This window comes from Bos mutus, chromosome 4 (genome assembly GCF_027580195.1).
Source record: "Bos mutus isolate GX-2022 chromosome 4, NWIPB_WYAK_1.1, whole genome shotgun sequence".
Taxonomy (NCBI): Eukaryota; Metazoa; Chordata; class Mammalia; order Artiodactyla; family Bovidae; genus Bos; species Bos mutus.
Genome location: NC_091620.1, coordinates 85,413,849 through 85,438,204, shown reverse-complemented (window position 1 = coordinate 85,438,204; position 24,356 = coordinate 85,413,849). Strand labels below are relative to the sequence as shown.

General features: G+C 39.6%; 1 protein-coding gene across 1 annotated transcript in view; it reads right to left on the bottom strand.

Annotated features, from left to right (window-relative positions):
* The window catches only part of GRM3 (glutamate metabotropic receptor 3), a 251,001-nt gene that overhangs the window by 67,823 nt on the left and 158,822 nt on the right, over positions 1-24,356 (bottom strand). The window contains exon 3 of the mRNA XM_070368812.1: positions 16,558-17,413. Coding sequence (XP_070224913.1) covers positions 16,558-17,413 — 856 coding nt within the window. The remainder of the gene's footprint in view (positions 1-16,557; positions 17,414-24,356) is intronic.

Here is a 24,356-nt window from a genome sequence, read left to right as displayed (position 1 = left end):
CTTTCCCTTGGCAACATAATTCTCCTAGAAGAAAAGAAGGGAATGAGAGAGTCAATTCCTAGGCAGGTTGATAAGAAATCCAGGGTCTCTGAGGAAGAGAAAGGGGTCTAGGGCTCTCGAAGTGGAGATAGGGGTCTGGAATTCTCAAGGAGAAGGTAAGGACAAACACTTTTTTTTTCTTTCCCTCTACATTCCTTAGTCTTAGTCACATAAAATGCTTTTTTCCTTAACTCCAGAACTGATGATTACACAACAAACAACTCAGTCTAAACTCTGTACAAAGAAAGAAAGTGAAGTTGCTCAGTTGTGTCCAACTCTTTGCGACCCCATAGACTATAGCCTACCAGGCTCCTCTGTCCATGGGATTTTCCAGGCAAGAGTACTAGAGTGGGTTGCCATTTCCTTCTCCAGGAGATCTTCCTTACCCAGGGATTGAACCTGGGTCTCCCGCATTGTAGGCAGACGCTTTACCATTTGAGCCACCAGCCTACCATAAACTCTTTACTAAGGATTATATAACAACAATGTATCCTGCTTGAGGACAGTTTCTCTTTCCTGAAAACCTTCTGGCTAAGCCTGTTATCTTAAAATGTAAATTATGGGAGTGGGTCTAGTAAGATCTTTACAACCTTGAGACATTCTTTTGATTTATTGTAATAACTAGTTAAAAAAGCATATAACTCCCTTGCTAACACTAGTGAGTAGGGCACTCTCCATTCCCCTTCTGATGTCTATATCAGAAACTCTCTTTGTCCCTTTTCATACTTTAATAAAACCTTGCTACACAAAAGCTCTTGAGTGGTCCGTGGTCCTGAAGCTAAATCTTCTTCCTCAGACATCATGAATCTGACACCATTCATCAGGCTGTCAAGGGGACATATCACAACTAACGATGAAGGGACATGAATTCTAATCCAGGAGTTTTTATTCTCTGACTTTGGGTAAGTGACTTCACCTCTTCTGTAAAATGATAAATAGTAACTGTGCAACCTAGTTCATAGGATCTAGTTTTAGTGTGTTTCAAAGTGTTTTAAAAATGATAGTGTAAAACCAACACAATATTGTAAAGTAATTAGCCTCCAATTAAAATAAATAAATTTATATTTAAAAAAAAGATAGTGTAAATGACATACATTTTTACAACTATCATTAGGGTTTTAGGATTCTGAACTTTTGGTGACGTTTTCATTTTTATTGGTGGAGTGAGCTCTGGTGATGGGCTATCAGACATGAGGGACAGGATACTAAACTCCTTGTCACATTGTGGCTTGAGATAGGGTGAAAAGGGATGAGCCTGTGTAGTTATGGAATTGAATTAACTGTATCATTTCATTCAATCCCTGGTCTAATAGCTTGGACGACTAAATTTAAACTGAGAGTCGCTCAGTCTCATGTCCAACTCTTTACGACCCCATTGACTATACAGTCTAATGGAATTCTCCAGGCCAGAATACTATTTAAATTTAAATACTATTTACTATGTAAATTTAAACTGAAGAGACCAGCAAAAAGGAGTGGAGAACTGGGATATCCAGCTCTTGTTTTCTTACTTCTGTTGTCAAAGGAATTGATCTTACTTCACTTTAAAAGTGTCTGTCAGAATCCTAAATATTGCTACAACATTTTAAATAAAATTATAATAATTTTGAAGAAATGAAGAAAAAAATAAAACAAAGTAGACGTTCCTTTTTTAAAAAATTCTGTTTAAATACTGGATTAATTCAGCAGCAAAAGATGCTTGCAAGACAAAAGACAGAAAAAGAACTTAATAAATTTCTACATTGAAAAGGGAGGAATTGAATGGAGGAGGGATTATCCAGAGGTTATATTCACAGGGAGAATTTAGATAGGCAAAAGAGTGGAGGAACTTATCTCTGGAAGTTGGCATTGTTTTCCTTTTAGAAATTTTGTAGAAACTTAATATCTATATTGTGTATATATATATATATATATGCACATATAAAATTTGGGGGGCTTCCCTGGTGGCTCAGATGGTAAAGAATGTGCCTGCCAAGCAGGAGACCCTGGTTTGACCCCTGGGTCAGGAAGATCCCCTGGAGAAAGAAATGGCAACCCACTCCAGTATTCTTGCCTGGAGAATTCCATGGACAGAGAAACCTGGTGGGTTACAGTCCATGGGGTTGCAAAGAGTCAGACATGACTAAACGACTAACACTTTCACTTTCATATATAATTTTATTTAAAATATATCTGGAGTTGACACAGAGTTCTTAATGAATAAAAATGAAGAGGCTATAAATGACCTCACTATCCAAAGCTTGCTTTTTGATGATTGAGACATTTTCTTTGTTTTCTACTTTTATAAAATAGAGATAATTAAAGATACATTTTTATTAGATTATAATATTTTAGGGATAAGAAGACTTTTTTGCTATATTTTTATTGGAATATAATTGCTTTACAATGTTGTGTTCATTTCTGCTCTATAGCAAGTGAATCAACCATGTATACCTGTATCCCTGAGAAGACGTTTTAGGTACCTGGAGAAGCTAGTATAAGGCTACCATATGTGATCAATAATTGGAACTATAAACAAAACTTAGTGACAGAAAAATTCTTAAAAAAAAAAGTTCTAATTTATGAAAGTCCCAAGCGTATTTTAAAAAATTTTAGAAAGAACACCTGATTTGTGATGTGTGCTAAACAACCACCACTACCCAACAATAAGAACAGAACAGAAAAAAAACATTCAAATACATTAAACAAACAAGCCCTCAGAATTATTATGGTCTTGGATGGAAATTCTGGAAGGGTTTCACATCCACTATTTTCCCTCTTTCTTTTATCAATTTGCTTTTAATTAAGTATGAAGGTTTATAATTAGAATGAGAGAATGGGGTGACAGGGAAGAAAAATGCAGAAATGCAATCTTAAACAGTGTTTAAGATACAGTGACCTGCAGCCTGATTACTCTTTTTTTGCAATTTATTATTGATTTTTGGAAATAACAGTATGATATCAAGAATATTGATCTAGTGCAATTAGATGCTTTCAGAAGAAGGAGTGAAGTATATAATGGAGGCCTCAGCAAACAGTCATTCTTTATGAAGACACCATTGTGGCAATTAATGAAAGAGTTAACAGACTTCTTTTCAGATCATGATCATTTTGGAGCAATTTTTTATTATTTCTGCAACTTCACACAGTAAGCCGAGCCAAATGATGATGAGGCTGTCTCCTTTTTCTCAGTATAAACTGACCTTTTCTCTCTTTAGGAAACAATAGTGGGAAATAATGTGTCATTAGGAAACAGCCTTAAGTTGGCTTTGGAGGCTACTTAGCTTTGCAAACTTGAGACAGTGATTTAACTCCTTTGGGTTTCATTGAAAACCTTTAAACCTGGGGAAGTAACATCTACTTAGCTGACAGGATTTTTGTGAGAATTAATGAATGAAATGTACAATGGCTATTGTAAGGCAGCTGGCAATCAATAAACTCTGGTTTCTTTTTCTTTTCATTCTTTCTTCAGGTTAGAGCTCTACTGGTTTTAGCTGAAGTTCAGGGTTAAGATAAGAGGATAATGATCACAAACAATGTGATTTTGGAAAATTTTATGCATTTTCTATAGGAGGAGACTGAAAAGGCACATTTCAGATCTAATCTAAAAACTCAGATCAATACTTTATTGTTTAATTTTAGTTTCCAAAAGAGCTCTGCATTTATTGCAAGTTAAAGAGAAATGACACATTTTAAAAGTTATTAACATGCTGGTGTGGTGTGGAATGGTTTATTCACCTGGAAAGTCTCCTTCTCCCTCTCCACTTCTAACAAAATATGAGTCATATCCAGTGTTCTATATTTTAGAAAGCCTTTTCTAAAATCCAGCTCACTGTTGATTTCTTCTTTGTACCTACATTCTCTCTCTTCTACCTGTCCCTCTCTTAAGATGCCAAAGATGAAATGCTGTATAGTGCAAGATATATTCTCTTAGTGCCTTTACTAGTTATGAAGCTACTTAAGTGTAGAAAGGATGCAGTTACTCATGTTTTTCATACTTTACAGTACCTGACACTAATTCACTGTGAAAACTAAATATTCTTTGAAAAGTTTCAAAATTATACTCTTTTTAGTATAGCAATATAGCAATAACTTCTGGTGATAAGAGGAATAAATTTGGAGGATCTAATGTAAAACATGAAGTTGAACGGTTCTATGAAGACCTACAAGACCTTTTAGAACTAACACCCCCAAAAGATGTCCTTTTCATTATAGGGGACTGGAATGCAAAAGTAGGAAGTCAAGAAACACCTGGAGTAACAGGCAAATTTGGCCTTGGAATACGGAATGAAGCAGGGCAAAGGCTAATAGAGTTTTGCCAAGAAAACGCTCTGGTCATAGCAAACACCTTCTTCCAACAACACAAGAGAAGACTCTACACATGGACATCACCAGATGGTCAACACCGAAATCAGAAGGATTATATTCTTTGCAGCCAAAGATGGAGAAGCTCTATACAGTCAGCAAAAACAAGACCGGGAGCTGACTGTGGCTCAGATCATGAACTCCTTATTGCCAAATTCAGACTGAAATTGAAGAAAGTAGGGAAAACCACTAGACCAGTCAGGTATGACTTAATCAAATCTCTTATGATTATACAATGGAAGTGAGAAATAGATTTAAGGGGCTAGATCTGATAGACAGAGTGCCTGATGAACTATGGAATGAGGTTCGTGACACTGTACAGGAGACAGGGATCAAGACCATCTCCATGGAAAAGAAATGCAAAAAAGCAAAATGGCTGTTTGAGGAGGCCTTAAAAATAGCTGTGAAAAGAAGAGAAGTGAAAAGCAAAGGAGAAAAGGAGAGATATAAGCATCTGAATGCAGAGTTCCAAAGAATAGCAAGAAGAGAAAAGAAAGCCTTCCTCAGTGATCAATGCAAAGAAATAGAGGAAAACAACAGGATGGGAAAGACTAGAGATCTCTTCAAGAAAATTAGAGATACCAAGGGAACATTTCCTGCAAAGATGGGCTTGATAAAGGAAAGAAATGATATGGACCTAACAGAAGCAGAAGATATTAAGAAGAGGTGGCAAGAATACACAGAAGAACTATACAAAAAGATCTTCATGACCTAGATAATCACGATGGTGTGATCACTCACCTAGAGCCAGACATCCTGGAATGTGAAGTCAAGTGGGCCTTAGAAAGCATCACTATGAACAAAGCTAGTAGAGGTGATGGAATTCCAGCTGAGCTATTTCAAATCCTGAAAGATGATGCTGTGAAAGTGCTGCACTCAATATGCCAGCAAATTTGGAAAACTCAGCAGTGGCCACAGGAATGGAAAAGGTCACTTTTTATTCCAATTCCAAAGAAAGGCAATGCCAAAGAATGCTCAAACTACCGTACAATTGCACTCATCTCACACGCTAGTAAAGTAATGCTCAAAATTCTCCAAGCCAGGCTTCAGCAGTACGTGAACCATGAACTTCCAGATGTTCAAGCTGGTTTTAGAAAAGGCAGAGGAACCAGAGATCAAATTGCCAACATCTGTTGGATCACGGAAAAAGCAAGAGAGTTCCAGAAAAACATCTATTCCTGCTTTATTGACTATGGCAAAGCCTTTGACTGTGTGGATCACAATAAACTGTGGAAAATTCTTCAAGAGATGGGAATACCAGACCACCTGACCTGCCTCTTGAGAAACCTATATGCAGGTCAGGAAGCAACAGTTAGAACTGGACATGGAACAACAGACTGGTTCCAAATAGGAAAAGGTGTATGTCAAGGCTGTATATTGTCATCCTGCTTATTTAACTTATATGCAGAGTACATCATGAGAAACGCTGGGCTGGATGAAGCACAAGCTGGAATCAAGATTTCCAGGAGAAATATCAATAACCTCAGATATGCAGATGACACCACCTTTATGGCAGAAAGTGAAGAGGAACTAAAAAGCCACTTGATGGATGTGAAAGCGGAGAGTGGAAAAACTTGGCTTAAAGCTCAACATTCAGAAAACTAAGATCATGGTATCCGGTCCCATCACTTCATGGCAAATAGATGGGGAAACAGTGGAAACAGTGTCAGACTTTATTTTTTTGGGCTCCAAAATCACTGCAGATGGTGACTGCAGCAATGACATTAAAAAACGCTTACTCCTTGGAAGGAAAGTTATGAGCAACCTAGATAGCATATTGAAAAGCAGAGACATTACTTTGCCAACAAAGGTCTATCTAGTCAAGGCTATGGTTTTTCCTGTGGTCATGTATGGATGTGAGAGTTGGACTGTGAAGAAAGCTGAGCGCCAAAGAATTGATGCTTTTGAACTGTGGTGTTGGAGAAGACTCTTGAGAGTCCCTTGGACTGCAAGGAGATCCAACCAGTCCATCCTAAAGGAGATCAGTCCTGGGTGTTCATTGGAAGGAATGATGTTGAAGCTGAAACTCCAGTACTTTGGCCACCTCATGCGAAGAGTTAACTCATTGGAAAAGACTCTGATGCTGGGAGGGATTGAGGGCAGGAGGAGAAGGGGACGACAGAGGATGAGACTGCTGGATGGCATCACTGACTCGATGGACATGAGTTTGGGTCAACTCCGGTAGTTGGTGATGGACAGGGAGGCCTGGCGTGCTGCAATTCATGGGGTCGCAAAGAGTCGGACACGACTGAGCAACTGAAATGAACTGAATGTAAAACATGGTGATTATAGCCAATAAAACTGTATTACATACTTGAAAGTTGCAAAGAGAACAGTTCTTAAATGTTCTCACCACAGAAATGTAATGGTAATTCTGTAATGGGATGGAGATGTTAGCCAAGGCTATAATGGTAATTACTTTGTAGCATATAAATGTGTCAACATGTTGCACACTTTACACTTGCAAAATGTGGTATGTCAATTATATTGCAATAAGCTTGATTTTTTAAAATAATAAACAAAAATATTAATGGTCAGTCTTAGAACATCTAATTATACTAGGGTCAGTGGCTTAGTTTGTGGATAAGCTTGTATTTGTGATGTTATTGTGCAAATTTAATATAGGGTTGATTCTGTGCTAGTAAAATTGTTAATAGTTTTTGGACGGAATTAAATACTTGAATATTCTGAAATGTTATTTAGCACTATAAGTTCTGGGGACTCTGCCACCTTTTCAAATTCCAATTTATCTTAGCGAAATGAATTATTTAGCTATCATAGTTTTGAAATGAAACACACCCAAGTGGAGTGTCTACATTACCTCGGGTTTAATGCTAGGTATTTGGGGGAAAATGTGAAGAATTACTATGTAATCTTGCCGGGTGATGTCATATATAGTGACTAAATATACAGTGGACATCTGTTAAGTATTTAAAGTAAGAGGGAGGTCACCCTCCTATACCATTGGAGGGAAGTCAACTGGTACAATCACTATGGAAAATAGAATGGAAGTTCCTTAAAAAACTAGAAATAGAGTTATCTATGATCCTGAAATTCCACTCCTGGGCATATATCTGGAAAAAAATATGGTCTGAAAAGATACATGACCCCAGTTATATTATGTAACAACCTAAATGCCAAAAGAATTTGAAAAAGAATAGATACATGTATATGTATAACTGAATCATTTTGTGGTACACCTGAAACTATCACCCCTTTGTTAATGAACTGTGCTGCTGCTGCTAAGTCACCTCAGTCGTGTCCGACTCTGTGCAACCCCATAGACAGCAGCCCACCAGACTCCTTTGTCCAAGGGATTCTCCAGGCAAGAACACTGGAGTGGGTTGCCATTTCCTTCTCCAATGCATGCAGGCATGCTGAGTTGCTTCAGTTGTGTCCAACTCTGTGCGACCCCATGGACAGCAGCCCACCAAGCTCCTCTGTCCAAGGGATTCTCCAGGCAAGAATACTGGAGTGGGTTGCCATTGCCTTATCAACTATACTCCAATATAAAATGAACAGTTAAAAAATAAATAAAAGAGAGTGGTTAGAAGAGTGACCAGTCCTTGAGTCCCTTAGCCAGCCTCCTCAGTGCTTACTCCTCAGCTCAGAACATCAGCTCCCATCACCTACAGAAGCTGTGCTCACTGCTTAGGCATTAGGAGAATTTTGCTAGGTTCCTAGGAAGTTTTACTAAACCCAGCTCTGGGGAACTTCCCATAAAAGGCGCTCCCTGGGTATCCTGAAAGTTAGGATTGTAGGCTAAGTTTATTTTTGAAGGATATGTTGATTATGTATTTTTAAAAATGGTCTGAATATTTTCTTCAGTCTCCAGACACCTTTACTGTAATGTCCTTGTAAATACACCACAGTGTCCCAGAGTCTGGACACATAGAAGAAATAGCACATTCATCGTATTATTTTTTTCCAATTAGCAAGATGGTAAAATCCATTTTATTGGGGATGATTATGTTTTTCTGCTTCATTGACAGGATGGCTCTTCAAACGGATTGAGAAAAAGTAAGCATTATGGAATAATCATGATAATAATAATAACAACCATATGATCATAATAACAAGCAGCAGCAGCAGAAAGCTCAGGCCAAAGTGGCAAATTAGGTTTTCTAGAGGCTCCTGTTCTCCACTGTGTGACCTTAAAATGAGAGTCATTTCTCAAGCTTCTAGGCGACCAAAGCACAGATGCATGATGTATAAACAAATAAGTAACTGCGTGAGCAGTGTCCTTTGGGGGTTTAGATCTTATTCTGGTGACCCCAGGAAGCTGACCAGAGAGAAAAGGGGGCAAAAAAAAAAGTACAGGATATTTATCTTTACATTTTGCAAATGCTTTTGATCAGCAGAGCTGGAACAAGTTTCTGTGCTTTTGTGGGAACTATAAAAGTTCCAGGGGAGGAAGCAAGATCAAGAGCAGTTTGCTCTTTCAGGAACTTCAAAGCCCATTCATCTAAAGATGTGGCCATTACCATTTTGGCTTCCTTGCTGTGCCTTGGATGGCCCTGGACTTTTCAAGAGGAGAGCCTTGCTGGGTTGGGGCCAGCTCACACATATTCCTTAAGAGTGCAGTGTCCCAGAAAACCTGCCCTTCCTGGCCTGTGCTCTGTGATTACAGCTCCCAACAGGAGTGAACATTCTACCAACCGGCTGAGTCAGATGCAGAGCTGAATGGGGCTGTGAGGCTGGACTACCCATTTTCTGCCTCTGCTCCTCTTTTAGGTTTGGAGAATTGTAAACATAAGAACAGAGCTAGACCATCTCCGTGAGCTCCAGGCCCCTCTGATCTCAGGAGTCTGTCTCTTGGCTGGTACCAGGAGACAAGTGTGCCACAAAGAGAGAGAGAAAGGGAAAAGCAACTAACAAACAAATGAACAAAAACCCTTCACAGCTGTGTGTTCTACTCTTCAGCCCATTGTTGATTACCAGGTCCGGTACTAACAAGGAGCTGCCCTCTTTGCTTATAATTCAAGTCTTGGGAGTAAGATTTGTTCAGTGAATTTAGATTTATTCTGGGGATAAGATACACAATGATTTTCCAATCCAAAACAAAACTCAAAACCAAATAGAACACAAAACTTAACGTGTGTGTGCGTGCTAAGTTGCTTCAGTCGTGTCTGACTCTTTGCAGCCCTACTGACTGTAGCCCGCCAGGCTCCTCCATGGAATTCTCCAGACAAGAATACTATTGCAGAACCACTAATTCTTTAAAAAAATTGTTTATATTGGAGTACAGTTGATGTACAATGTTATGTTAGTTTCAGGTGTATAGCAAAGCGATTCAGTCATACATATACATGTATGTATCCTCTGTCAGATTCTTTTCCCTATTGGCTATTATAGAATATTAAGTAGAGTTCCTTGTGCTGTACAGTAGGTGCTTGTTGGTCATCTATTTTACATATATTAATATGTGTATATGTTACTTCCAACCTCCTAATTTATCCCTTCCCTCCCACCTTTCCCCTTTGGTAACCACACCTTTGTTTTCTGTTTCTATTTTGTAAATAAGTACATTTGTATCATTTTTTAATATTTCACATATTAGTGGTATCATATATTTGTCTTCCTCTGAGTTATTTCACTTAGTATGACAACCTCTAGGTCCATCCATCTTGCTGCAAATGGCATTATTTCATTCTTTTTTATGCAGCCCCACTAATCCTGCTTCTATATTTTGAGGATGTTCTGGGGACTGGCTGTTGGTGTAAGCTTCACAGAGTTGGAACTCCAGCTGTCTTGTTTACTGCTGGGTCCCCAGGACCTGGACTAAAGTCTAAACTTCAGCTGGAATCCATGGCTACATCAGGACCTTGAGGATTTGTTCTACCACCTATTTTTTCTATGATCTTGGATCAGTTTCCTACTGTGTAAAATTCTCAGTTTTTCCATTCTCGAACATTTTAGCCCAGGCTTGTGAATCACACAAAGGAATGCTATGAGTGTTATTCCCAAGATAAGGCATCCTCACTCTGGCTGTGCCTTGGAGAACCCAGGCAGTGTGCACAGTAGGTGGGAATGCTTTCTTCTGAACTGGGTGTACTCTAGTTACCACGTCACCCTGACAGTTGCGTTCACTTCTAGGTGTTTCAGTAAGTGAAGATCACAATGCTGACATCCTGAATTTCCACCTCTGTCAAGTGAGGAATAAAAGTATGGTTCTCTTTGAGGAAGGCCTTTTGGAACTCTGTGGTTTTAGTCTATTCCATTTTCTGGAGCTCGTCTCATAATAAAAAGTGAGAGGCATTGTACCAGACCACGAACATACAAAATGACAGTGGCATTGCATTTCTTCAACTGTTTCATAGCCCTCTCTGTCTCCTCTGTTTTTATCTGATTGGTGAGTTTAAGCTCTCTTTTTATATGATGAGTGCATGGAAGTTTACTCAAAATGATTTGGAAAAGTCTCCTGCCACCAAACATAATTCTGATTTAAATATTTATTTTAAAATTCAACATGACATGGCTCTTTCAGATGGAAAAAATTTTACTAATAAAAGAATACTTTGAAGCTTTTTTTTTTTTTTCTTTTAATATCCTAAGGTTTAAGGCTCAGCTTCCAAAGTTTGGCTGTTTTATGAATAACCTTAGCTCCAAATAATTGAGAAAGTGATCCAGGGGCATTAAGGGTATAATGAAAAGGAGAGCAAGAAGAAGCGTATTTCGAACTTATTGACCGACTGTCTTTTATTCCTTTAATAAGCACTCCATTAATAAACAGTGAGCATGTGTCAGTCACTGTGTTAGGTGTTTGGGATCAACGTCCCCAACTTCCCAGAGTTCCCGTGTATGTATAAAAGCAGCACTGGGTCTGATGACCTGGATTTCAACTTTGCTCCTTGCCACTACGAAGATGATGATCTTGGGCAAATTACTTTCAGTTATGGGGCTTCATATATAAAACAGGAACAAATCCCAGATCCAGTGCTGATGCTCTTTGGTTTTAAATTTGCCTCAAATACAAAGATAGAACCAATGGACAGTGCTTAGGTTAAAAAAAAAAAAAAGCCAGTCATTCTAGAAGTCATAAACTTTTCTTTCTTGAAATTCATTTGTTAATGAAGAAATATACATTTAATTTTCACAAAAAAGAATCACATTATAAAGCTATTGATTATTTTTCTCATCCCATATTCCTTTGGTAAACACTAATATATTTTGCACTCTATACCAGTAAATGTGTTGTGTATTTGAGATCAGAGATGGAACATATGTTTTCTGCGTTGAAAAAGTTCACAATCTAGTAATGGAGACAGAGAAGGAAACACAAATATGGGTGTTAAGTGCTAGTCATAATCAACAAATATTTACTGAACACTTATTATGCTGGGGCTACTGCAGTGAATAAAACTGATAATAATTTCTGTTTTCAGGAGTTTATATTCAAGTGCAAAGATCAAGCAATAAAGAATAAACATGAAAATGTAAATATTATCCATAAAAGAGAAGGTGAAAAAATAATAGAGTGAAAGAAAATGTAGAACAGGTTAAAGGGAAACAGGGGCACATGTGGTAGGGACTGGGGGCATTGCCATCTTAAGAAGCATTGCCAGGTGGGCCTCAATAAGAAACTAGAATTTAAGGAAAGCCCGATGGAAGTAAGGGAATAAATTAGCTATAGGGATGTCTGGGGAAAGGGCTTTACCAGGCAGAGGGAATTGGGAGTGGAAAAGCCCTAAGTTTGGAAACAAGGCTGGCTGGAGTGAGGTGAGCAAGAGAGGAAGGTAACAGATGATGGCAAGGGAGCAGCAGTAAAAGGGATGCTGGAGCCAGGGTGGGCCAACTAGGTTGGATTTTGTAGAACACTGTTAGAAGTTTGACTTTGACTGTGAGCGACATGCGGAGACTCTCTAAGAGGTTTTGAGTACAGGAGTGACTTCCTCTGACTTTCATTCCAATCCCAAAGAAAGGCAATGCGAAAGAATGCTCAAACTACCGCACAACTGCACTCATCTCACACACTAGCAAATTAATGCTCAAAATTTTCCAAGCCAGGCTTCAGCAGTACATGAACCATGAACTTCCAGATGTTCAAGCTGGATTTAGAAAAGACAGAGAACCAGAGATCAAATTGCCAACATCTGTTGGATCATCGAAAAAGCAAGAGAGTTTCAGAAAAACATCTACTTCTGCTTTATTGACTATGCTAAAGCCTTTGACTGTGTGGGTCACAACAAACTGTGGAAAATTCTTCAAGAGATGGGAATACCAGACCACCTGACCTGCCTCCTGAGAAATCTATATGCAGGTCAAGAAGCAACAGTTAGAACTGGACATGCAACAACAGATTGGTTCTGAATAGGAAAAACAGTACATCAAGGCTGTATATTTTCACGCTGCTTATTTAACTTATATGCAGAGTACATCATGAAAAATGCTGGACTGGATGAAGCACAAACAGGAATCAAGATTGCCAGGAGAAATTTCAATAACCTCAGAATGACACCACCCTTATGGCAGAAAGTGAAGAAGAACTAAAGAACCTCTTGATGAAAGTGAAAGAGGAGAGTGAAAAAGTTGGCTTACAACTCAGTATTCAGAAAACTAAGATCATGGTATCTGGTCCCATCACTTCATGGCAAATAGATGGGAAAACAATGGAAACAGTGGCTGACTTTATTTTTCTGGGCTCCAAAATCACTGTAGATGGTGATTGCAGCCATGAAATTAAAAGACGCTTACTCCTTGGAAGGAAAGTTATGACCAACCTAGACAGCATATTAAAAAGCAGAGATATTACTTTGCTAACAAAGGTCTGTCTAGTCAAGGATATGGTTTTTCCAGTGGTCGTGTATGGATGTGAGAGTTGAACTATAAAGAAAGCTGAGGGCCAAAGAATTGATGCTTTTGAACTGTGGTGTTGGAGAAGACTCTTGAGAGTCCCTTGGACTTCAAGGAGATCCAACCAGTCCATTCTGAAGGAGATCAGCCCTGGGATTTCTTTGGAAGGAATGATACTAAAGCTGAAACTCCAGTACTTTGGCCACCTCATGCGAAGAGTTGACTCACTGGAAAAGACTCTGATGCTGGGAGGGATTAGGGGCAGGAGGAGAAGGGGACAACAGAGGATGAGATGGCTGGATGGCATCACTGACTCAATGGACGTGAGTTTGGGTGAACTCCGGGAGTTGGTGATGGACAGGGAGGCCTGGCGTGCTGCAGTCCATGAGGTCCTAAGGAGTCGGACACGACTGAGTGACTGAACTGAACTGAACACTGTAAAAGGCCATCCTGACTGCTGTGCTGTGGATGGGTTGGAGGTGGGTGTTGGCAGCTTGGACCAGGGTAGTAGCAGTTAGGATGGAATAAGTAAAGGGGCTAGACCTGACAGAAGGGGATGGGGTGAGCATGTTCCAGGTAGAGGATATAGCATATACAGAGGGCACAAAGGCATAAAGAAAGGCATGATGTTCATGGTGATCTGAAAGTAGTCTTAATGAAAGGAAGGGTGAATGCTGGGTGTGTGGCAGAAGATGAGTCTAGAGAGGTAGAGAGTCACTAGATCTTATGCCAGGAGGACTCACTATTTAGAAGTCTTTTTAACACAGCATACATAGTTTTGCAAAAATCTCTTTTGTAAAAGAAATATTCACAGTTGGTTAACTTTAAGGAATACTCATAGTGGCCAGTATTGGAATGAGTTAGTAGGAATATACCCAGGAACAGAGGAGTAGTCTCAGGAGGCTTAGAGCTTCCATCCTGTGAGGACTAGGGCTCTAAGGGGATTGACTACAACTGTCTGCCAGAAGAATCCTGGAGTAGATGCACTGAGAACAAGCAGATGGGTGCATGAGGACTATTTGATCCCAGAGAAGACTGTGCAATGTTTGCTGAGGTGTTCACTATTGTGCTTAATCCACTGCCTCAGTATTCAAGTTAGAGAATCAGAGAGACTATTTCCAAAAAATGTAAAACAGATGTACTTTTCAGGAGTTTACTAGGTTACCTTATTCTTCCAACAGACATATTTAGCTAGTTTAGCATCTCAGGATCCTCTCATAGTAAGGCATTTTCTTGCCCAAGTCTTGCTGCTATGCATATGTGCCTGGTAGCTGGTCTAAATTCCCTCTCTTTTCTGTAGTGTGAATCTGTTTTTCACCCTGCTATTCTCTTCAGAGATGGAGAGTGACTAGTAGTAATGTCGAGCAAATTGAGAAGGCGAAAATAGCACTTTGTGGTCAGGTCTCCACAGCCAAACTAAATTGTAGACTCAAAGCCAGTAATTGAACAAGGCAGACAAAAAGAAGATCCTGTTGTTTCATTTATCCAAATAATAGCCTTATTTCTTCATTTTTCTTTGCCATTTAAGACTCAATCAGTGAAATCAAGGAAAATATTTTGGTTACAAGAAAAACTTTGCAAAGGCTCTCTGAAATCCAAGAATTTTCATTCTATTAGCTGTTAATGAGTGGATATATTTGTATATTTGCATACCAAGGAGTAACAAACTAGAATAATAGAGTTAATTAATACTTGTGATGCATAAAGATGAATGATTACCCCAAGGGTAGTCTGAAAGGGAAGGAAGTTGCTTATCTTATTCAGCTTTAAGAATTAAGTGCATTGTAGATGCTATTTATAATCTGAGAGTTCATTTATGTCTAAAGATAGTCCTTTTTTTTTTCTTTTTTTTTTACTGACTCTGTGGTCCATTCTTATATTCTGGAGTCATCAGTGCGAACTGATCTGAGATCAATCCTGGACGTGTATACATGTATATCACACACACACACACATGCTCTTATATGGAATACACCTGTGGGAATACAGGGCACAGGAAAGGCTTCATCTTTACCATTTTCAGTGCCTGTTCTAATGTTAAGAGGTGGTATCCATCAGATGAATAGGAGCGAATGCTGACATAATCAATTTTAGCCACTTTTGGCTCTCTCTGTGTAGAATGAAGAAAGGATGTGCAAAAATGCAGGCTGATAATTTTGGTGCTTATTTTCTGGGCTAAAGTAGGGGTGAGAGTTCTGGACTAGAAGCCAGTTGTCTTGGGGTCTTCTTTCAGTACTACCATTGATTTTTTTCAGTCCATTTGACTTCTGAGTGATTATCTATAAGGGAGAAGTGAGAATTGCTACTTGCTTCACTGATAATATGATTTGAGCATAAAAACTTTCATGCCTTGGATGATAAATCAATTGAAACAGACTCTGCAGACTAGAATGACGCACTAGTGGCATGGGAGATGATTAGCAACTTAGACAAATGAAAGTGTTCTCTCCTTGGAATATTTTTGGCATCAAAATCTTTTGTACTCAGTAATATTACTTACCACTTTATGACTTAGGTTTAAGCAAAATTCCCCAGAACTGGTACCTTAATGCAATGATATCGCATGCACTGTAGAAGAGCATGCAATTCTAAAGATGTGTTTTTTTTAATATGTTAGCAGTACGTTAAAACACAGTGCTATATTGAGAAATGTATAGACCATATTTATAAACAAATAGAGCAGCAAAAGCCACTTTGAACACACCTCTGGATGTTCACTTCTATATCAGAATGACTTCCATCAGTTTTCAGTTTGCTTAAAGTCAAGCTCCCAGGAAAACAGTTTCATTTCATAAGATAATCTGAGAAAAATCCACAACTCTTAATACTGACATGGAAATGCTGCTGTACAGCAGAAGATATAAATTCGAATGCCTGGAATCACCATGCTCTGAGTGTTTTTCTCTTTCCTTCCCTAATTAGGCTCTGGAAAAAGAGTGACTTTTTTTTTCTCACCCCCACTGTGAAAGTTATGAGACTCTTTTGCTCAAATCACCCAGAAGGAAAGCTTGGAAGTTCATGTTCCTTAGAGAGTTGTCAGTTCTGCTAAAGAAGATTAAATGCTCATTGCGCAGGTGTCATATCCCACAGCTAATCACAAGAAAGAGAGCAAATGTGGCATAGCCCACATCTAGGCAGCTACCGCAGGTCAGTCCAGCCTAGGGGGTCTTCAATCTCATGTGGTGTACCAGACAAGATATTCACAAGAAAATAAGTAACCGACATAAAAAACCCATCATATTGCATCTTGGAATATTTCAGTTTGAATCGCTTGGGTGGCTCTGAAACAAAGATTTCTGGGTTGGGGCAGAGGAATTTGATTCCTCTTTGATTCCACTATTTGCATCATAGAAGAAAATTGATTAAAGGCTTCTTGCTTACCTGTGAAATTAATCTTTAGCAAGTAATCCTTGTACAGCTTCTTCCCGTCCAGGATCTTCATGGCGTCGCAGAGCTTGGTGGTGTTGGGGCAAAGCGTACGCTGCATTTTGTGCAGGGCATGGGCCATGGCATACACTGCATTCACCACGAACATAATCTTGGATTCCTGCTCATAGTTGCTGCTGTCGATGGCCAGATGCTTGTCACAAGGACGCCGGTGGTTGTGCTTGTTCTGGAGGCTGCACTGGAACTTCTGCTCCCAGAAGTCCCGGAACCAGGGGTTGCGGTGGTTGTTGTAGGGGTTGAGGCTCTGGAAGTAGCGATCGAACTGGCGGACGGGCTGCGAGGCCAGCTCCAGGGTGATGGCGCCATAGGCCACGTGCTCGCTGCCCTTGATGATGCTCTCCTGCGCACCCCAGCCGTCGCTGGCCACCCAGGTGAAAGAGGCGTTGGCGCGGCTGGCAGCGGCAATGAGCTCCCGGGAGTCGTCGCTGCGCATGAAGAGGACCACAACGCGCGCGTTGGGCTTTTGCAGCAGCTCGCGGATCACGCTGTCGTAGGATTTGCGGATGTTGGAGCGGCCCACCTTCTCCGCAGTGGCGATGCAGATGTTGCGCAGGCGGGCTTCCTGCTCGAAGGCTTCGATCCCCGTCTCTCCATAGTCGCCCTCCGAGGCCACGGTGGACACGTAGGTCCAGTTGAAGAAACGCAAGATCTCGGCCATGGCTTTGGCCTGGTAGAAATCGGGGGGCACGGTCCTGGCAAAGTAATCATAGCGCGATTTGTCGCTGAGTTTGGCGCTGGTGGATGCGTAGCTTATCTGTGGGATCTGGAAGAGCCTCAGCAGGTTTGCCACCTGGGGGAGGGAGGGAGACAAGGCAGGTACCATTTTTTTAGAAATCTGGAGGTAACTGACTGCACAGGAAAGATGAAACATACTGGGTAAAGCCCAGCTCCCTTTGCAACTCCAGACTGCTAAGCTGTTCTGGACGCTTTGCCAGCTGCATTCCTGGACACTATATTTGGGGAATTAGGAAAGAGGTTCCAAGCAGGTAATTCAAGTGTTGGGAAAAGACAAAGAGAAATGAGAAGGGCATGTTTCTGTCTCTCCTAGACTTTATACTACATCCTGGAACAGACTCAGTTCTGTTCAGGTGTGAATGGGGGCTGCTTTAAGTTTCTGGAGCCCTCTTATAACTGAGTCTAACAATGAACTACAGTGAATTAGCCAAATTCGGTTTTTAGACAAACTTGGCTGTGGTTGTACAGAAAGAGCCTGGGTGTTGTCTAATTCTCACTTCCCCCTCTTTTGCTAAAAAAGGCAGTCTCTGAAAGAATTTAATTTGGGAACTGTATGCCACATGGACAGTCCAAATTAGACACTTATTATCTAGGTTAAGCCAAAAAAAAAAAAAAAATCCATTCTTTTTGGCCCACCCCAAGTTTAGGCATATGCCTTTCTAACCTTAAAGAGCTTGACCAACATTTTCTTCACCTTTTTAACATTTTGTTTCTGCTTGGATTATACATAGCCCAAGCATACAAATGCTATTTTTATGATATTTTTGATTAAAAAGCAAATTAGGGAGTGTTGAGGACCTTGTCAATAAAGAACTATTTACTTTAAAATGTTTAAAGTTTATTCTGAATAAAGAATGTACATTTCTTATAATTTACCTTGGAATAATATTTCACTTCTTATTTATTACAGAATAAAAAAGGAAACAGCATATCAAGGAACATTTTATGCATAGAGTATTTGTGAAGTTTATACATTTTAAAATATATATGCAGATTGTATGTAAATCTAATAAGTTTTTGTTTTTCCTGGCTACCTCACATATTCTGAACATTTCTATCTTTACAATGATTTTAGTTACATAATATACTAAGTAGACTTTAATTGGAAATAATGTTGACTATTCCAACATACTCGATGAGAACTTTGAAATTTCCCTTCTGAAAGTTGCGGTTTCGGGTTTATGTTTGACATGTAGGAAGCACAGCTTGAAGTAGGCAGCTGTTAGCAAAGAGCACAAGTAACATCAAACAACTGACAGCTGAGTCCTGGTTAATCATCATTTCAACTGGCAGTGGAAACCAACAGCCATATTCATACACAGCCACACAGCGTGTTCTCAGAAATCTGGCCTGCTACTAAAACCAATACTTGATATAGCCCAGAGCTATCAAAAATGTTTTCTATATCTTTGCAAATCATGGTACCTCTCGTGTAACTACGAATAGAACAGCAAGAAAATCTGGCACTTTGCACGCAACATAATGCAAATTTAGGATCCAGATCTTTTTTTGCATCTTGACTTTTAATATATGTATATATACTAGGATGTGAGTGAATTTTGGGGAATAGAGGTGAGTGAATGGGTAAGTGGGTGGATGAAGGCTAGTATGCCATTTATTTTTTCTCAGGGCTGGAGACCCTGAACAAAATGGACTCTCCTGATTCATTTGAACATGGGAGTGCTGGTTGTTTACTCAGCCTGATTGCGATGGCACTGAGCCAGTACTGTCATCACTTCTGTACTGAGTACCTGGCTTCTTTCGAATGTAAGTAGCACTGTGGCAGACTGTGATGAGACCCCTGTCTGTGCACGGACTTGGCTTGATTATGGAGACTTTGGATGACATTGGAGAGACCATCTCTTCTGGATGCTACAGTTTTCTAATCTTCAAGTTCTGTTCATCAGGATCTGAACCCTTCAGGGAGGCAGAGAATGAAAGGACCTGAAAAATGCCCGTAGACATAATTTCTGGCAGCTAGGAACCACAGCGGAAGAATCCTAAACTGTTGAAACTTCCTTCTCCTAGAGGGATATGAGTAAAGAAAAAGTTCTTGTCCTTTGATGAATAGGATCCTGTGGCTCCATGTCTACCTCTCCAGGATATCTGAGAACAATTTACAAACAAGGCAGACGTACAAGAGAGTGAACTGGGCATAGAATGATAGCGATATGGAGAAGATTCTCTGGGTAGGAAGGGGCACAAATGTAGCAGGTTTGGATAGGTGTCGGTTAGAATACAACTGCAGCGATTGCTATCATTTTATGAGTAGTTATCTGATATACAAATGATTATGTACAAAATAAACAATAAGGATCTACTGTGTAGCACAAGGAACTGTATTCAATATCTTGTAATAATCTATAATGGAAAAGAATCTGAAGGAATATATATAGATATATAAAAATATGTATCTATCTATATATCTGAATCACTTTGTTGTACACCTGAAGCTAACACAACTTTGTAAATCAATTCTACTTCAATAATACAATAGCTTGTGTATGAGTGTTTTAATGAGGAGACTACAGCCTACTTTAGAAAAAGGAGGCACATTTAGTGAGCTAAACATGAGAATGGAACTCTACTAAAGTGTAACCTCAATTGTATTACCTCTTAAATAGCATGGAGCAATCATATAGTCAGAGGATGATGTTCAGAGTTACATTTACATTTTTGAAACACATGTAATGCAAATGAATGATAGAACAAAGCGTTGGAGGCCTTTTGTCATGGTGAACCATTCATTTTAATACTAATTTCCTTAGATTACATGAGTAAAAATGCTTAATATAAAAATTAAACACCACAGAAATAAGCAGATTATAAATCTCATTTTCTTTCCCTCTCTCACCCTCTCCAGCCTGACTTCTAGAGAAGAATAAAGTTCTTAGTTTGATTTGTGCATTTTCAAAATTATTTATTCTGTTGTAAAGCCAGTGACTACTGTACTGGGCATTTATATGTGTATTTTCTCCTTTGATGTTCACAACTGCCTTTTATGATGAATGTTGTTTTCTCCATTGTAGCAGTGCAGAAACTGAGATGAAGACCTCTGTTTGTGATCATAGGATTAGAAAGTAGAGGCAAAATTACAATTTAGAAGCAGGTCTTTTGACCTGAAGGACTGTAGCTGCCCTCTCATAACCTTGAGTCTGCTGTTTCCTGTGTGACTGTGAATCTGAGGTCTGAAGCACAGAAGGGCACCCAGGTAGGAAGAACAGGAGGGAGGAACAGAAGCAGTATTGTGGTTTAATTGCTACTAGGAGCTTTCTTTTTACCATAAAACCGGCCATCTGAAACATTCTTGATTTGCTTTACTGGCCATGTGGTTTCCTCTGTGAAAACATGAAGGTGTAAGAGAACATCTACACTGGACATCATTTTAAAAATAGAAGAATCATTTTAGGATGGAGAAATCATGTGGACTTTTGGAAGAAAGTTACCCAGTTATAGTGTTAGTAGGAGTGGAGGAAGGGCAGAAAGATCTACTTACATTCTTTAGGGAAAATTGCTTTAAAAGTAGAGAGATACTTTTCATGGTTAGAAACTCTAATAAAAAGATATATAGCTTAAGAGCAATAGGAAAACTTAAAAAATAATTAAAATAATACAGAATAGTCTCAATAAGACAGACAAGTCAAGATTTCCAAAGAAGCCACTGGATGGCTAAGCTGCATTGAGCCATGTGAGTGCTGAAAGAACTAGCAAGAGAGACGAAACCTGTAGGTGTGTTAGTCCTTGGGCAGGCCTGGGACAATATACAAGACTGGCACGAACCTGTGAGAACCAGGAAGAATAAAGCACAGAATGTGAAAATGGACTGATGCTGATTGTTGCTATGATTGGTTTTCAATTATATTTTAGGAGAAGTTGTGGTAAGAAGGGAGCGAATCACTGGTTGGGAGAGTTGGCTCTAAATGAGTGAAAGCAAGACACTGCCTAGTCCTTTCTGCCTCCTTATGTGCCTTTGTGAGAATGTTTCCTAATCTGGAGATTGTGATACAAATATATGAAAAAGTTCTCTCACATCCAAGCCGGGGAGAAGACCACAAGAAGGGTCCGTAATCAATTAAGTTTTCCTCCGGTTCTGAATTCTGGAAGAAATCACAGATTAAATCAAGTAATTACTACTAATAATTTCTGAGAAATTAATAATGGGAGGACTGTCAGAGGATAAAAAGGGAGGAGTAAGAGAAAGTTCAGGAACTATAAATCAGGAATAAATATAAATCAATAATCATGATATATTTTGGTAATTTTTTTTTCTCAGAGTTCCCTATAGAGAGCATGCAGGCATTTAGAAATGAACAAAAAAGTTGCTAGAAATCAGCATGGATTCACTGAGAATGAATTTCAGTAGAATCTTCCAACATTAGTTGGACCATTTAGGGAGAAGTTGTAGCCATGAACTCTGACTTCAACAAGGTATTGGAGACATTACCTGGATTCTCATGAAAAGGGGAAAGTGATAGGAATTGGATAAAAATTTAAATATACTAAAATAGAATAGCTTGGAATAAATTCTATATGAGGTGGCCAAGTAAGATTAAATTTTTATCAGTGACTTTGGAAAAAACATAAATAAGCTATGAGATCATTACATTTTTGAGCTAGAAGGAGCTGTGAAGCTAATCTAAGCTTTTTGCTTTATAGGTGAGGAAACTGAAGCTCACAGAGTGAAGTGACTTTCTAAAATTTATACAACCAATAAGCAAAAAAGCTGAGTGGAGCCCAGTTTCTTGATTTTTCCAAAGGACTAGCCTTCTTTTCTGGCAATTGGGTGATATTACATGGGAAGAGATGTATGTTTCTGGATTTACATTAAAATTACATATAAGTGAAGAAAAAATAAGAAAACTAGGGGAAAATGAGGGTATAGATGCCAAGTTGAATGTTGCAAAAATCCACCAGGAATCCAAGTGTGGCTAAAGTTAAAGAGGAATTATTAAGTGCTTTGCTTTCTTTAGATTCAATTTTAGATCCACCGTTATAGCTGTATTATCTCCTCTAATCCTCATAACAATCTTATGAGGCTGATACTACCATCATCCCATTTTATAGATTGAGGAACTGAGGCACAGAGCAGCTGGGAATCTTGCGTCCCAGCTGTCTGACACTACGCTTACTTTCTCAGTTCAGTTTGGTTCAGTAGCTCAGTTGTGTCTGACTCTTTGCGACCCCCTGGGCTGCAGCACACTAGGCTTCCCTGTCCATCACCAACTCCCGGAGCATGCTCAGACTTACGTCCATTGAATTGGTTATGCCATTCAACCATCTCATCTTCTATTGTCTCCTTCTCCTCTTATTCAATTCATTCTGCAATTCAAGCTCTTAACCTCTGCCATATGGAATTCCTCTCATTACAGTATAGCAATGATATATTTCAAGTTATAATATGTCTGTCCATTTTCATTTCTTAAGGGACTGTCTCCTTGACCGGAATACCATGAGTAGTCATTCCCTATTATTAAAAATATACTTTTTCATTTGTCAGTTCTGTACTTTGAGATAACTCTGTAGATGTTTGTTTACTGCCTGACCATCTACAGAGGTAAAAACAGTGGTCTGAGAAACCAGGGTCATTTCAGCTGGGAGTTTGAAAGCTTCAAGTTATACGTATCATTACCAAGTTTGGCTTTATGATTTATGTAGGAAACACGTTGTTTCCTAATGCCCGAAAGACTGCATCCAGGTTTCCTAGAAGCCCTTTCTGCACATAGTGTACTATAGTTTTATGTTCAGTGTTCAAACACCTGAGGAGTATCCACTTTCTGGGTGGTTTGAACTTATCCTGGACTAGGCAGTGCAATGTTTTCAGTGCAACCTCTCAAGCCACAAATGTATGGACTTTTTTTTTTTTTTGATTTGAGAAATACTAAAGATGCTGGGCTTGACCAGCTACTGTTATGTTTTCCAGCAGATGTGATGGTTTGAATTAGTAGTTCTGCCTTTGTTTCATTTTTGCAGTTTTAGTGAAAGTGTTAGTCGCTCAGTCACATCCAACTCTTTGCTACCCCATGGACTGTAGCCCTCGAAGCTCCTCTCTCCATGGGATTCTCCAGGCAAGAATACTAAAGTGGGTTGCCATACCCTTTCCAACCCAGGGATTGAATCCGTGTCTCCTGTGTCTCCTATACTGCAGGCGGATTCTTTACCTGCTGAGCCATCAGGGAAGCCCCAGGATGGCCGTCACCAGCAATAGCTGTCCAACAACCAATGGTATATAATGTTGAATGTCTGCTACTATTTCCCTATTATTTCTGTCTCCCAATGAACTATCTAGTTTCTCCCATGTACTGTGTCCTCAAATCTATGTGCCTTTGCCTATGTTGTTCCCTGTGCTTAAAATGACTTTTACCCCTTGTCTGCTCAGTGAATCCATTCAAGGGCCCCTTCTCTGAGAAGTTACTTCAGGCTGAGTTGCACACCCATTTTCTGAGACTGTCACTCCTTTATTTATTTCCCTCATGGCACTAATCAAAATGTATGGTGACTTCTAGATCATTCACTAATTCCTCTACTGGAATGAAAACTCTGAAGGCCAGGGAATGTGCATTGTTAATTTCTGTTCCCTCGATGCCTTGTGGAGTAAAGACGTGTGCCATGCGCATGTGTGTGTGTGCTAAGTCGCTTCAGTCATGTCCGACTCTTTGTGACCCTACGAACTGTAGCCTGCCAGGCTCCTCTGTCCAGGGGATTTTCCAGGCAAGAATACTGGAGTGGGTTGCCATGCCCTCATCCAGAGGATCTTCGTGACCCAGGGATCAATCCCACATCTCTTATGTCTCTCCTATATTGGCAGGCAGGTTCTTTATCACTTGTGCTCCCTGGGAAGCCTGTGCGCTGTATTATTTGTTAAATAAATGAGCTGATGAGTGAGTGGATAGTTTGCTTCACTTCCACGTGACCTTTTCTAATTGCAATAATACGTTTCTGTGGGAACCCCCCCCAAACTAACTACCCCAGTAAGCAATGTAAAGCTCCTCTCAAACACT